General features: G+C 45.0%; 1 protein-coding gene across 1 annotated transcript; it reads left to right on the forward strand.

Moving 5' to 3' along the window:
* Positions 1 to 337: 337 nt before the first annotated feature.
* On the forward strand, positions 338 to 7,956 carry CCDC58 (coiled-coil domain containing 58; the record flags this gene model as incomplete). Its single annotated transcript, XM_008939665.1, has 4 exons — positions 338 to 463; positions 974 to 1,120; positions 4,108 to 4,167; positions 7,663 to 7,956. Coding segments are annotated over 4 exons (384 nt in total), but the record flags the coding sequence as incomplete, so codon positions are not given.
* Positions 7,957 to 16,648: the final 8,692 nt, after the last annotated feature.

Consider the following 16,648-nt stretch of genomic DNA (forward strand, 5'->3'; position numbering starts at 1 on the left):
AAGGCGTTTTTTCATTCGAAGTTTGCCGTTTCGATCCTAGTGTCCCGCCTGGAAGCGCTACCGAGGCCTCGGAAGCGGCTTTCCGGGCTGCCGGTAGCACGGGCGGGTTTCCGGACGGAACCGGGGGCTCTCGGGGCCGGGTCTGTCCCTGTCTCTGGCCTTCACCACTCAGGGAACTCCTTGGTTCACAGCTCGTCCTCCTGCACGCTGAAATGGTTCACTCTGTGCTGTTTGTAAGCAGTCCACTCAGTTTTCCATTGGAAGAATCATACAAAACTTTCTAATTTTTGGTAGGCTTTTTTCAGAAGTATAGGCAAACATTATTTTTTTAATACAGGAGTTGCTCAGGGTGATGAGGACAATCGACGACAGAATCGTCCACGAGTTAAACACTACGATTCCAACAGCTTCCTTCGTGGGGAAGGTTGATGCCAGCCAGACGTGTAAAGAGCTGTACCACTCCGTGAGTGTGTGCTCCTCCAGCTTTCAGCTCCGCTCCTGACGTCCGATGGTGTGCGGTGGCCATAAAGCATCCTCAGCTGCTCAGGAGACCTCCGCCGGGACGCGTTGGGTGCTCTCTGGCCCTAACGGGGCTTCTCCCGCGGCTCAGCCGCGCGCGTGTAACGCTGCGTCCGTTTAAAGCCACGTGGGGAACTTGCTTGTCCCGCAGGACTGATCCCTTGAGGTGCGCTGCAGGCTGCCCTGTCCACCTCTTTCTTTTCAAAATGTTGGTGCTAGTGCTCTGCCTACGTGCTGCCTCACACAGCTCCTGCTCGTGTGTGCCTCTGACTTGCGATCAAGGTGGTAGCTGCTGCTCACGGCGGCGTTGCTTCTGAGGTGTGGATGGTAGAATCAAAGGGATTTCTATAGGCACAGCAATACCTTGGCATCAGAAAGTCTCTCTTGTAACTTGTAACTCAGAGGGGTTTGTTCTCTGATGAGCTGTTGTGACTTTCTTTCTCTCCCCACTTAGCTGATGGATGCTCATACCAGCAGAGAGAGAATCATCAAAAACTGCATCGCTCAGACTTCCAGTGTAGTGAAAGCTCTCAGAGAAGAGAGGGAAAAGGCCCAGGAGGACGTAGCATTATTAAAGCAACTCAGGAAAGAGCAGACAAAGGTGAGTGGTGGAGATTTTTTAGAGGTCACTTAGAGAGGAAGAAGAGGGTATCTTTCCTAAATGGAAAGACTAGTGTGATGGGTAGAACCTGAAGTGGGTCCTGACTCAGGCAGTCTTTCCCGAGGTTCTTTTTGGTTTGGTTTGTGAGAGCCATCTCCCCTAGCCCTCAATCAGAGGTGGCTTTTATGCTGCAAGTGAAACATTTTCTGAGATCCTGTTACACAAATGCTGTAGAAAACCATGCGTACATCCCCACGGTGGACTCTAACCTTTACTAACACCACTTCACATACAGCTTACCTGGGACTTGCTTAGTACCAGGTAAATGCTTGAAGGTTTATTTTGCTTTTTTGAGGTCTTGTAAAACCAGTATATCTGCAAGTGGCAAGTACGGGTGCCAAGATGCAAACACCAGAAGATAATGAAATGTAGCTTTTCTGGGTCTCTTGCACCACACAGTTAGGCAGCCTTCAAGTTTTCCATCTTCATCATCACCTTGAGAAGCATCATTCTTACTCAGAGTTCATTGAAAATCCTCTCCCCTTCACGGAGCTGCCAGGCAACCTTGATTTCCACTTCATCAATTTTTTTGTTGTTTAGTATTTCTCAGATTAATTTTTTGAGTACTTTGCGATGGCATGAGAGAGACTTCTGGGTTTGCCTAAGGAGTTTTAATGTGCAAACACCCCCTCGACCTTCTGGCCTCTGGATGGAAACTATACATGACCAGAGGTGATCTAGACAGAGTGTCAGAAGTGGGGAAGGGAACTCCACTGAAACTCTTGCCCCCATTCCAGGCCTCCCTCTGCACGTGTAGCTCCAGGAGTGGAGGAGCAGAAGTGTGAACCGTTCCATCGATTTCTCTTCCAGACCTGCTCCATACAGCTCATGTTCACTTTCCTTTTTTTTCCCACACCGTGTGCTCACAGCACATGCCAAATAAAGCTGCTTGTTGGGTTTTTTTGCATACACTGGCTGGGTGTGTCTGCGGTGCCCAGCAGCACAGGGAGCCTTCCTCTGCCGAGGAGTGTGCTAACCAGGGTTCCTGAAACGCTGCCTGGGACTTGCCAGTGTAACGGCGAGTCCTGCTCCTGAGAGCCAGGTGTCCCCCCATCACACGCACTTGTTCATGTACGTGTCTCTGTGCTCCCACTTCCTGGGTGCAGCTTTCCCTGCTGCAGTACTCTAACACCTGAAGAAATAGGCCTTGAAATTATGCTTTTGCAGTGCCAAACTGCCTCAAAAATCCACTCACCACTGTGCTTCCAAGAGGAGCCTGCTGTAGCCCCTGTTTCAAACAGCAGGTGGATGCTGATGCAGTTGTAGTAAAAGAGCTTCCTGAGGGGATGATTTGAACTCAAAAATCTCATTTTTCCCAGGCGCTGGGTGAGTGAACTGTTCATGTGCTTTTCAGAGAAGTGCTCTGTCGTGAGCTCAGATTTAAAGAACCAGGTGGCTGGCAAGTGGTTTTATTCTTAAAGCTTGACTTACAGAACTGCTAAGAAGCATCCATGTTAATCTGTAAAATTAGAATGTAGCTTAGAGTTTTCTACATGTTTTGTTTGCAAAGCCAGTTCTTTAAATTGTTACATTGCTGAGCCCAAAACCTATCCCTGGAACCACTTGAAGGATCACAATAATAATTTAATAATTATTTAATAATTGTGGATGATCTTGAATATTAAAAGCAAGCCATTATTTGGAAACATCCCAGGATTCTTCTGATGAGATGACCTCAAATTTGCACTTGGGCTTTATCAGTTATAGGCACCTGCTCTTTTTTTTCCTTTATTTGTCTCTCTGTGAGTTGTGTTTTTTCTCCATCTCAAATAAGCCATCTTGACAGAACACATCCTGCATTTAAGGTTATGCATTTCAAATGTATATTCACTTGCTTGCAATACAGATCTGTTTTCTCTTACTATTTGTGTTTCTCTCATCCTGTTAATGGTACAAATTGGAGCACTTAATAAAAAAATATTATTTCCGGGCCACCGAGTAAGAAAACTTGGAGTAGCTTCAGTCTAGCACCCTATTTGTTTAATTCAGTTTTGTTAAAATATCACTTGATTATTCTATTAATTTGCTATCATCTTAGTTTACTTGAATGAAGTTTCATAAAATATTCAACCAAATAAGTTCTGGAAACCCAAAACATACAGCATACTGATTATTATCTTTATCAAGTGAATTAGTAATGCTTGTTAAAATGTCAGAGTATTTTAAAAACAACCACCACCACCCCTATATAGCCATGTTATTTGACTCTATATTGCTGTTCAGATATGCAGCTCTAAGGAAAAGGCTAAAATAGTAGTTTTGCTTAGGCTTCATGTCAAAGACAATTAATATGATAATCCAGACAATTGTAAACCTATTCATATCCTCCAGCCAGAAAAACCTTTCTTTGAACTGCTGCTGATCTCCTGAGTGGCTATTTTATAGAGACTAATCCTGGTCATCTAGTCACTCTGTGGATGCTGGATTGTTATTTCAAACAGTTTAAAGTCCTGTTGAGTAGGTGGAAGTCTATCCAACATAGTAGCTGTGTGTGTCTGCATATCTTTCTTGGAAGGTTTTTGCTGGGATTGCTGTCTTGGCTTGCACCTGTTCAACTCTCTAATTGGAACTCTGTATTTAAAATAAACTCTGATCCTTAGTCTGTTGTGTTAAAGATTCCAACAAAAGTACATCCTAAACGTAGGCAAAAATGGCAGGTGATTTTTACATCTCCTCCTGTTGCTTCCAGACCTTGTGGCAGGGTCGAATTACTGCAGGTCACCTGAGCACAACAGTCATACTTGCCCCTTGGAGTTTCTAATAGGTGGGAAATGGGGAGACTGTAGCATTTCTCATGGAATGAACCAAGTGCTGAGGGACAGTGTGTGGTGGTAATTCTTCCCACAGCTTTTGCATCTCTGTAAACCTGAAACCTGAAAGAGGGAGGCCTGTTTGCTAATAACCTCTTTATCTGTCATTTTCTGCAGTTGAAATTGATGCAGTCGGAGCTGAATGTTGAAGAAGTGGTAAACGACAGAAGCTGGAAGGTACTCAGTCATTTAAAATAGTAATGATACTCTGTCCCAACAGACAGTCCTGCACTAGGAGTGTGGGACTGGTGCCTTTTGAGGTAGGTTAATCAGAAATAGGTGAGGGCAGTGCTGGGGGAAATGTTTCAGCTAAGTCATTTCCCCAGATCTGGATGCAGAGATCAAAGCTTGTCCATTGCACTGCCCGGGAAAGAAACGCATCTGATTTAGGGAGGAGGAAGGACTGTGGAGTACTCCCTGTGTAGATCCCTTTCTCTGCCTTGCCCAGTGGCTAAGGACTTTGTAGACTGTTCTGTGATGGTCTGTCTGAAAAGCTTTGCTGGGCTGCTGACAGTGTCAGAGAGACGAGTCTTTACGATTCGGCCGTGTTTGGTACTGACCCTGCTTCTGGGCAGAGGCCAGAGGAGGGGCGGGCTGTAGAAGCTGAACCTTTTCCTGATGGAGCTTCTGCGGGTCCCTGGTGCCAAGGGCAGGCTTGCTAGTGCTCTCCTGAGTCAACAGAGAGGGCTGATCACCCTCTGGATTGACCACCTCAGGTGATGTCTTGTTAATAAAGGGATCTTGACACCCGGCGTATTTCCTGAGTTGGCTGCATTCTGTCACCACACTATCTCACGTCTGACACCCTTTTCTGGTCTGTTGTAGCTTTACAGAGCTTTCAATACTGTGTAGAGAGCAAATGCAAAAAGTACTTTTGCAAATAGTGAGTACTAGCTGCAGCTCCCTTTTTAATCTCTACTTCAGGTTTTTAAGTCCCTGGGACTGCATCAGTGTAAAGGCAGTACAGCTTTCAGTCTTGTGTATTCTTGGAGGTCTTGTCACCACGATACAGCTCAGTGCAAGCTGATTAGATGAGCATTTACGTGGTTTTCTACAAATGCTCTGCTCTCAGTACTACCTATGGTGCTGTCTGAAAAAGCTAATCGTGCCCTTAAGCTTAATTAATTTTAAACCAGCTGACATAACTAAGCAATGCCACAGCCTTAACAACATGCTGCAGGCCACCAGTGGCAAATATTTTGTGGCAACTCTGCTATAGGAGGACAGAACTCACCCCCATCTTCATTCTGAAGCCCAGAGTTGGCAGCAGATTTAGCACCAATGCCAGTGATTTCCTGTAGCTGAAGGATCTCCACTCTTTTTTCACTGTTGGAGATTTTTACTTGGAGAGTACACATTCTACTTACGTTAGCCCTAACCAACTGAAAACTGATTGGAAAAATCTAATGAGGGAACAGTTATTTTCAAACATTTACTCTGGGTAGTGGTAGCAAGAATGGGTTGCCCAGGGTGGTGGTTGAGGCCCCATCCCTGGGGGTCTTTAAGGCCAGGCTGGATGAGGCTCTGGGCAGCCTGGTCTAGTGGGAGGTATCCCTGCTTATGGCAGAGGGGTTGGAACTGGGTGATCCTTGTGGTCCCTTCCAACCCTGACAGATTCTGATCTGTTTTAGCAGAGGACTTTGGAGCCCTGGTGGCTCGGTGGTTGGACTTGATGATCTTGGAGGTCCCTTCCAACCTAAATGATTCTATGATTCTAAGAGTGGCAGACACAAAGATGATGCTTTATAGAAATGTGTCCTGTGGAATTCTGTTTGACTGATACCAAACAAGGAATTGACTGCCAAAACAGGGCACTTGCATCAGTCTCTATACAGCACTTCCACAGTGGAGTTTATTGTTGGAATGCTTTGTATGAATATGTAAAAGACAGCAAAACTTCATCATAGTAACAAGAATGTTAAGGTTTCTCAGGCACTGTTTTTCCTGTCTGAAAAATTAGAGTAGCACTTTATGGGTAGACAGACGAATGAAGTGAGTTGGCTTGAGTAACACACTGAGGTCTGTGGGTCAATGATCCTAAAAGTGGGAGGCAGTTTTAGTAAGATCTTGTGTCCTGCAGAAGCACTGTTAAAGATGCTTTAAAAGTTTCTGTGATAGGAAGCTGGAAGCTGCAATTATTTGTTCTGTTGTTTGATGCAAGAGACCCTTTTAGTGTATTTCCAGTACCCTTTAAGACATATAATGCCCTTAAAATGTCTTTTGACAGGCAATGGATCCAACGGGTGTAGTTTGCTTAGTATTAAAATGCTTTTGAATAGGAACCCTTTGTGGCTCTTAATTTCTATCGTTTCTTTCTATCACTTGTCTGTTTTCAGACCTCTGCATACTCTGAACTCTTGTGTCAGTGCATGCCATAGGCTGTGTGTGAAAAACCGTATCACAAATTTTGTCTCCTGCAATATGAAGCAGTTTCTTCTACACGTCTGTTTCTTAAAGTGAATTAAATCTGAAAAATAAGTTGAAAATGACTCAAAAATTGTTAAGAGTCAATGCTGCAACTAATGCATGCTGCAAACATAACTTATGCTGAAGTTGCCATAGGTTCTGAACTCTGAGTAAGGAGATGAGCTATAGAAGATTCTAGGAGGATATGGTTTAAAATAACATATTCCCATAAAGTGATGCTTAACTCCCCCAAAATTACATGACCACTGGCTTTGCCTGTGACATCAGCAGGAGAGGTGTCACAAAACCCGACATCCTGAAGATCACAGGATGTGGATCTGAGAAGTCCTCGGACAGCTTGGCCAGACGTGCTCTTGCAGGAGTGCTGGTGGGGGAAGGAATGACTGCCAGTGCCTCAGCTTGGTGCTAGGTGGTGCTGGTGTCACTTTTCAGGAGTGTGCTGGAGAGAGTTGGGAGCCGAAGGGATAAATAACTGAAAGGCTTGTAGAGAGCACCTGTAACTCTGGTGTCAGCCTGTGTGTTGTGCTTTCCATTCAGACTGCCTTGCTGTGAGTTGCCACATTTATTGGCCCTCCTTAAGGTAAGCAGTCTGCTGGACAAGGCCTGCAGTGCAAGCTAAGCAAACCCGGTCTTCAGTCTCTGGTTCTGCGTGCCAGGTTTTACCCAGAGGAGGTGCCAGAGGTGAGTGAGGTGAGAGCAGCGTGCCCTTTGCAGTAAGAGGTCTGGCAGCATCAGCACCTGCAGTCAGGTACCCAAAAGTGTGAACGTGGCTTCCAAGAGCCCTTGCACATGTTTTTAGCTGTCATGACAGTGTAAAATGCATTTGCTCAGGAAAGAGAAAGATAGTGTCCAAACTTGAGTGCCAGCTTGAATTTAACAGAACACAGTCAGTCAGGAGCCTTCCACTGATAATTTCCCTCCCTCTTTAAAAAACAAAACCAAACCAACCATCAGCATCTATGATAACAGACTACCAGGATTATGAGCCTGCCTCATCTGAGGGAGAACACTTTTAGTGCTGTGCAGTTCCCCAGCATCAGGCTGCAAACTTTGGATTCACTAAAGCCAGGTGAGAAGGTGAATGGAGACACATGCCTTGGTAAGTACCATTTATTGGTACAGCAGGGCTGGGCACCTTGAGATGGGTGCTACGTGAAGAGAGAGTTGCCTGAACTGGCTCTGAAGTTCTGCTCATCTCCTGGATGAGGGTTGATTCGCTTTTGCTCTTCTGTTTTGGTGTCTCAGGTATTTAATGAGCGTTGCCGAATTCACTACAAGCCTCCGAAGAGTCAATGATGTGGAGTATTTTCCATCGAGGTGGTCCATAACCGTGAGAGCCAAACTGGAAAGAGATCTTGGGTGAGCTGTATTGGGACCCTCCAGACCAGTAGAACCCAGTCTTGTTTTGTTTTGGACCTACTTAGCTGAAATCTCAAGGTTGAAATGATTCTCCTGTAATTAAGAAAAAACAACTCATCTTTTGTACAAAAATATGTGAACAAATGAATTTTATAGTATTAAAATAATTTTCAAATGGAATGCGAAAGTGGCATCTTTCTTGAACTTCTACAGCTTCTACAGCAGTCTTAGAAGGGAAGAAACAGTAAAATCCAGCTCTGAGCAGGGAGGACAGGGCTCTCCCTCTACTAGTGCGTTCCAAACTGTCAGGGAACAAGGTGTGTTTGTGTGACAACATCTACTAAAAACTGAAAGGAAATAGAAATTGCCGAGTGATCAGCAAGCACAGGGTCTGTGTCCCTGAAAGTGAGAGCCTACCAGCACTGTTCCAGACTGCTGCACTCTGGCAGCACTGGTTCAGGGTCACTCGTGGGTACAGGTTTGCTGTTGTTCCCATGACGCTGACAGGCAGCATCTGTTGCATACTGTCCTTCAGTCTGTGTTAAAAAAAAAATCCAGAACTTGATTTTTTCTCTGAATAAGAAGCATAGTGTTAATTGAAGCCACCATGGTTGGAGATGGAGAATTTGTATGTAGAAAGCTTGAATGCAACACTCCTGCAGTAACACAGCGTTTAACAGCTGCCAAGTATGAGAAAAGCGGAACTGCTGTAGTAATACCTTTATTTTTTACTAACTCTAATTGGCCAGCAGTCAAATGACAAAGTCTGCTTGGTTACCAGCTGGTTTTATTATTTGGTGATAAATCTTCAAGAACCACTGAATTTTAGCAGAGCCTTAAAAATAGAGGCCACATCTTGCAAACACTTTGGAATTCAGTAACAGCACTAAAGTATCTGTAGACTCGTATGCCTAAAAGTGGAGCATGTATGTGGCATGGGCAGTAAATGGAGGGAAGTACCTATCTTACTGAAAGCTGGCAAAAATCTGTACAGCATCATCTGTTTTACAGGTTTTTTTAGAGACTCGAAGTACTTCGTGGCCTTTATTTTTAGGCAGTAGAGTCACTTAATGTCACCTTTTTTTGAGACTGAGGCAGAACTATGTTTTAAGTCTTTGCAGATGTAAATCATAATGGTCAAACTTCATTTTTTTTTCTTTTTTTTTTTTTTCCAAGGTACTGCAACTGCTCTAAGCAGAACTTTACTCCAGTTGGAGCGTTCATCTCACTCTTGAAGTATTCTTACTGTTTTTCTGCAACTCTGAAAGCAGAAAACATGTTTGTTCTTCACCTGTTAAAGTCTTATAATTTTCTGTCCTCAAAGTGGAAATCAAATACTGTTCAGAACTGTGAGCTAAATTGCCAGTAACCTCATTTCCACAGGAGATGGTCCACTAATGAGATGCTGGGAATAGTTAGTTTTGATTTCAAAGTTGATACTCTAATACTGAGCTCTGATATAGGTGTCTACAATATTTGTTCTCTCCAGGGCTTGGATCTACAACTGCAGGGAGAAATTTTGTATGATAGAAACTTCTTCCAGGGTGTATAAAGTTGGCATCGATACCCTTGAAATTTAAGCTTGTATTGTATTTCTCTAGAAACTAGAGGTTGTAATGACAATTAATGCCTGGCTTCCTCTGTCCATCCAGATGTTTGCTCAGTTTGCTTGTTGTGGGAAAACTTCACTTGAGCAGATGCTGTGGGAAATGACCTGTGAAATGGATGTGACACTTATGCAGATGTTTTTTTTCTTTTGTAGTAGCCCAGCTTAGTGTTTATTATGAGAAAACAGTGTAAAGAAAACCCCAACATAGCACTATTTTTCATTTGACTGTAAGACCCAACAAGTAGATCTATACAAACCTGTATATGAAAAACTTCTGACACCGTAAGAAGGCTTCTAAATCCCAAACATCCCTTCTTGGAGCTTGTATACAGAGGGCTGCACTAAGGAGTTGAATTACTATATTTAGTTTGCTCTGAGCAGAGGGAGATATCTCTTACAGCACATGGCAAGTTACATGGATCAGAGGCTGTTGGAATGTTGCAGTTGAACCTAGTGAAACACTAAGGTGAGTAACTGGAATTCCATGCTGTGCTTTGGGGCATGGGGAAGGAGAAAATGACTTTGCTATTTTTTGAGTACTTAAGGTCTGTCTGGGAAGTGGGATGTTTTGTGATGGTATGCAGATGGCATTGGTATATGGGCTGTGGGCCATACTAAAGAAGGGCAGGTAAAAATTCTGTGTGTAGTGACCCCTGTCCATTTTGAGATTATGCTTAGTCTGTGATTGAATCCTTCAACTTTACCATTGAGGTGGTCACAAAATTACTGGGCTGCTTGAAGTCATATGTGAATCAAACACTGGGCCCCACAAATATCAGGATTTCATCCTTTTCCCTGTTCTTTTATTTCTGCAAGTAAAGGCACTTGAATAAAAAGCACAACTGATGCCCCTGCCCAGCGTCTAGATCTCCTGCAGGTGGCTTGCCTCTCTGCTGGGGCTTTCCCATTGCTTCAGAATGGTGACTATGGGTGGGCAGAACCCACTTGCTTGGAAAGTCCTCTCAAGCATGTGCTTATTTCATTCTACAAAATAGAAAGAGGTGTGGGGTTTTTTTTCTGGCACTCAGGCTTTTGTCTTTTGCAGCCTGTAGGCACTCATGACTGATGGAATAGGTGATCTCTTTATGAGTTTTTTTTCAGGACAGAATTTGGTTGTGTTGAAGCAGAGTGAGGGGAAGAGGCCCTTTACTGGTACTGTGGGCTTAACATAGGCAGGCATTTGGTAACTTTGTGCTGCTTAAGTTCAGGTTTCTATTAATCCTAGTTCATGTACAATGTGAGAATTTTTTTAAAATCAAAGTGAATAGCAGGAGGGGAAACCTTTTTCGCAGACCAGCACATTGAAAATCAAGGCTGTTGTTACTGTGATGATGACAACTAAGATTTTCAATTGACACATGGGGGTCTGTTTTAGAAGCTCTTAAAATGGTGCAGGCCTTGTGTCGTTCCACCCAGCCACAATTACGTGTCTCATCGCTGCAAAAACAGAAGAGTGACCTTCTGACTTAGCTTTCACAATCATTTCTGCAGAGGTGGCTTAATTTCTGGTCTAAAAATAACTCATAAATACATAACCCTGGGGTTTGGTTTTGTTTGTTTGCCTTCATTTGTTACTGTACTGGTGTTTTTATTGACTGTAGCTTCTGCTTCTTGAAATTGCTTATATAGGACCAGAGCAGCAGCCTGCAAGCTGTAGAGATTTGTGTCTCCGTTACTGGAATAGGACATAGTGCAAGATGTTACTCTGCTTTAAAACTGTGAAGAATACTAGTGCTGCTCTCCCAGCACAGATTCTCCAAGCTAACAGCAGCACAGCTCAGTGAAGAGAAGCTGCCATCTGTGCAGATGGTGAGCGCAGGCTGGGGTGCTGTGGAACACCAGACGCATCTCGGGCACTACAGTGGAGGCACTCCCTAGGCTGTTGATGTTGTGCTTGAGGTGGAATGGGGGTGGCTGCTCCTCTCAAGGCAGCATTCCAAATGCTGTTTCATTACCTCCAAAGCTTAGTGGAGAGAGGTGTAGATGAGGGCAGCCCAGGAGAGTCTGTTGTCACTGATCATCACTGATAGCAGGTATGTGAAACGTCAGTGTTTCCAAGTGACCTCATTAACTGTGTGTGCAGGATAAATACTGCAGCCCAATCTTTGAAATTATCACTGGGTTTTGGGATAGGCATTAGCACTTACACAGGAAGAAAACAGACTGATTGGCCTGTGTAAACTTTAGTGTCAGCTTGCTGACAGTTACTGTTGATTTCCCTTCCTTTCTGGGAAGAAAAATAGTTCTTATGCTTTGAAGTCAACACCCAGGAAGCCCAGAAATATGGAGTCCAAGGAATGATTTCCACACAACTTCAACATCTGCTTTCAAACCTAGAGCTTTCCCAATATTATAAACTAACCTTCCTAGTCTTTGTACTCAGTGTGTTTCTTACTAATCAGAATCAAGAGTTCTCCAGATGGGTAGTGCTGCCTTGGGGGTCTTACCACCATCCCTTCCCAAGGAAATTAATGCATTGTGATGAGTGGGCAGTTTATAAAATACCCCTGTTCAGCACTGGTGATGCATGGTTGTTGGATGCACTCTGTGGCTTCTGGCGTCAGTAAGGTGAGCTGGCTCTTCCAGTTAGATCATCTGTCCTGCTGTGTGAGTAAGATGGATGATAGGAACAGGAAGGAAGATGAGCAGTGTTTGAGTGAATCAGCAGAGTCTTGTGCAAAAGATGGAGTTTGAGCTGATCAGCTTGAATTGTGATTGACTCCATGAATTGGGCAGTGAGGATCTTCTCATCTGGAGTAGTGAGTTTGGTGAAAGTGGCAGACTTCCAGTTTTAATACCTCCCATTCCCTTTATTCCCCAGAACTGGGAACATTTTTCTCTTTGTTCAGAAAGATCTCTCAGGACAACTGTTTTTCTTCAGATGTCTTTCATCCACTCCCATAACACTGCTGCTCAAGTTTGGGAAATTCTACAATGTCCTATCAGTCATGTGCTCTTATCTTGATCTGTACTGATGAGTTTAGGGCCCTTACAGGCCCAGTTTCTCAATCTCATGTCCTTCATAGCAAGAACAGGCCTTGAAGTTAGATATGAAGTACTTGTTTACAGTCTGTTGCATCGCCTGTTATCCGTGAGGAGGATCAGTAGGCTGGTTAGAACACCAATAAATGGGTGCTGCATGTCCAGCATTGCTGTGGCCATGAACAGGCTTCTTTCTAGCAAATTCCCTAATGCAGATTCCAACAGAAATGTCCCTTGCCTACGTGCAGCACCTATTCTCATTTCACCCCATCCCATGTGCCTACTCCTAAGGACTTAAAATTGTCCGGTCTGTTGGTGCTGCTGAGGTCCTGTCTCTGGTACAGCATTCCTCCCATTTGCTGGAGAAGGCGATGGTAGGAATACTCAAGGGGAGATTTCTGTGGTCTTAAGGTGTTATCTCTCCCTTACCAGGTAGAAAAAGAAGCAGAAATAACATGTGCAGTACTTACCTGAACCTGGGATTTAGTTTTTTCCCGTTCTGGTACCCATGTTTACCTTGGAACCTTTCTGGTCAGGCAGAGGGAAGCAGAGTCAGCAAAAGTATATTGCAGTCTGCTCCTGGTTGCTCCTTGCAATGATAGCAAGGCAGTGCAGTTTCAAGTTGAACGGGATCTGGACTGAGGGAATGACTGCATGCTCTGTTCTGATCTCGAATGTTGTTGGGAAATGCTGGGTGTGACTTCGATCCACTTCCGAAGTGCACAGACTAGTCACCCGCATGGGTGGAGAGGCGAGAGCTTCTAGTTTCAGCCCAAACCAACTATCTTAAGATGCAGGTGGCTGGAGGCTGTTGTTTGCTTTTCTACTTGATGTAGAGACTGTATACACTTAAGATTTTAAAGCACTCTTTACATTTAATATTAATTTTATTGGTGCTTTATGCTGTATTTTCCCAGTTTTCCCCATTTCTCTCCCCCTCCAGTTCAGTAATGGTAGGCTCCATATGTTACAGGTCATATGATCCCATGACACATGTACATGTGTATATATATGAGATGCCTGGTGACTCTGCTCAGACTGCGCCAAGCTTTCCTCTTCAGATACACCCGTCATTTCAGAGAAGCTACCTGTCACTATGATGCCTGGGGGCTTATCCGAGACCAAGAATGCTACTCCAGAAGTCCAGCATCTTGTTGACCAGGTGAGTTGCGACCTACCGAAAGATGAAGTCTCTGGGTGCAAAAGGCAGAGTCCTGGAGCTTGTGTAAAGGCTGAGGCACCAGGTGGTGATGCTGAACCAGTGTCTAAAAAGCAGCAGCTAGCGCTGAACATGGGAATCCCCATGCTCTGCTGGCATCTTTCTAGAGTCACAGCTGTGATGCAGGGGCTGTTGGTGAGCCGCTGGGGCAAGGTGAGTTTGGCACAAGGCAGGTAGGGTGAAGACAGCTGCCATGGTGGTTGGTTACAGGCAGCCATCCTGTCCTAGATTCAGCAGTGTGAGCAACACCTCTGCAGGTCCTCTAACACCTTGAAGTGCAGCAACTCTTACAAGGGTGTAAAGTGCAGCCTGAGGAGGGGAGGGGGACAGCATGGTGAGGGAAACTCCTTTTGTGTCTCTCATCTCATGTTCCCACCCCAGCAATCCCCTTCACCTTCCCAGCTCTGAAAGATAAGCTCTTCCCCTTTTGGCAACCACACAAAGTGTAACTTATGCCCTCCTTGAGGAAACAAACATAGGAAGCAGTGGGGCTGGACATGCTGGCAGATCTGCTGCATGCCCCTGGGGGGTCGGGGCTCCCAGATCCCTCCACTGCCATGCCATTAGAGGACAGAGTTTGCCCCAGCACCGTTCCACATTTCCTGTGGGCTTGCAGACTGAGGCCAGGCAATGATGAAAGCAGACTAAGGCGAGCTGGGCTATGCATGTGGAGGGGCAGAGCCACCAGCAGATGTCTGTAAATAGGCTGTGTAGGCTGATGCCAGAGTCCAGTATTCTGACCAGGTTCTTTTAGATTCTCCACATGTGGAGTGTATGTTTAGTATCCAGAGTACTTGCCTGAAAATATTTGATGTTACATGAGGTCTCTGATTCAGCAGAGTGATACAGATGTAAGTTACTCCTCATGAAATCCAGTAATTGCAAAACACAGTTCAGCCCCAGTACCAGTGTCATCTCCGTTACTGGTCTCTGCAATACGCCTGCTGTCACAATGCTGGGCACCCTCAGTCACCAGGAAGGAGTAAGTGGGCTGAAGTCAGCTCAAGCCTGCTATCCTCTAAAAATTTCTCTTGTTCATTGTTTAGTTTTTATACTCTGTGTTGGGCAGAGCCATGTATTCAGTCCCCCCATGCTGCTCTGACTAACTCAGGGAGGTGTTCACATTCTTCTGATGAACTCAGGGAGTTACACCACCAGTTAATTCAACTGACATAGCTGTTTATCTTGAACAAGCATCTGCTGATCCCCTTTGTGTTTAGATAGTCAGATTCTTTGCAAAAGCTGTGGTCAGCTAAATTATTCCTTGAGTTTCATAGGCACACGGCCTTTGCTCCACTCCTCTGAGTTGTCTTCCATTGTGGGCCTGTGCTGGTCAGTCACAGCTGGACTTGCCAGAGCTGGGCATGCATACATGGGGGAGGGCTGGAGTATGTGGTGGGGGCTGGGAAAAAGTGGTTTTTAGAAGGGAGATTGTTTGTTGTGGAACGGAAAGAGGAAGTTATTATTGAAAATTGGTCGGTGGACACCAACTGAATCACTCAGGAGCAGTATCGCTGTTCATACTGAGCTGGCACGAGTAGTTGAAGGGGCAGCACTTGCTGACATCAGAAATTCCCTTTTACCTGTGCAAGGGAGACCCTGAACAAGGTCTTGTGGGACCTTTGTGACTGCAATTATTACTTCCTTACGTGTAAGACAGGGAGGACAATGTCTCCTGCCAGCTGTGGGCTGTGAAATTTGACTGTTGAGTCTGTGAAATACCTTAAGGGCCTCCTTTGAACACTTCTAGGACAGGGTAGCATGCCAGATACCGAGCTGTGTTTTTAATGCTAGGCCATGTTATGGATCACCAAAAGATCCTACCTGTTGCAGTGTCTATCAGAGATGAAACCACAGTGCGTAACTACCAGTGAGCAAACATGCACTTAAAAACTTGGATGTTCATTTGAGGCTGTGCTGATGCTCACACAGTACAGGGCACATATGGAATCTGAAATGCAGATGTACAGATTTGCTGTTTGATTCTCAAGAGGAGACTGATCTTAATGTTGGCATCGTGCTGTTCTCGGTAACTTGAGGAAAATTAAAACAACTATTTTTTGGTCTTTATTTTCTGGAAGGTGAAATTTTTGCCTTGTTCCGAGTGCAGGAGGGAGAACTCCCCCTGGTCCTTTTGCTTTGAAGAAGCTAAGCCTCCACTGCAGAGGCTTTGGTATAGTTCTCTAAGGAAAATATTCTTCTGGAGACAAACCCTACACTGGGGCAATCCTGCTCTGCTGGCCAGATAATGGTGTCACCCTTTAATGATGCTATTCTGTGGAATTTTATGCTCTGCTAAGCAGAGAGGAAATTCATATGATTTGAGTGAAGCTGTGAAGAGCATCTGCAGATCCTTGGGATGCCCAAGGTCCAGCTGGTTTGGGGATTACATAATTTACTTACATCTATACTTGGCCTGTAGTCATCCTTAGTGAGCTGGCGAGTATTATTTATACACTCTCCTCATTTTTCAGCTGTTGCCTAAAACTGGGGAAAGTTTTGAGTTTAGGGAGCAATTATGTAAGACCTTAGGAATGTTATATTTCTCCATCTGAGGATTAAGGAGCTATCTGCCTGCCTGATTTTACTGAAGGCTCTGTCAGTAAATTACATGTGGGGGACATAGTGGTCACGGGTTGGGAGAGATCATGAAACTGGAAAGAACTGGCTTGGCTTTGTTTTTTTTCGTTCTGAGAGAGGAATAATGTGTACCGAAAGTTGCCACTCTAGGAGTGGCATCCCAGGAGCCCCCAGACCCAGACAGCTGGAAGGAGGTTGGACACAGAAACTTCCCTGGCACGCTGGAGCTGGCAGCTCCTGAGCTGAAAATGTAGCTGTTGGGTCCCTGGTATAGAAACGCTGTGGCGGCTGCTTGGAAGAGATCACGAGGAGCCTGAATATGACGAATTGGATGATTTCTGTCTGGAAGGAGCTGATCTGAACGATCCTAGGCTGCTTTCTGGACCTGCCAGGAAGGAACGCCACAGGAGTGGCCGCCAGCTGGAGGTGGCCGTGCTGAGAGCGCCAGAGCAGGCGGGCGGTGGGGAGCGCTGGCGGGCGGG

The sequence above is a fragment of the Merops nubicus genome, unplaced genomic scaffold (genome assembly GCF_000691845.1).
Source record: "Merops nubicus isolate BGI_N331 unplaced genomic scaffold, ASM69184v1 scaffold47740, whole genome shotgun sequence".
In the NCBI taxonomy this organism is placed as follows: Eukaryota; Metazoa; Chordata; class Aves; order Coraciiformes; family Meropidae; genus Merops; species Merops nubicus.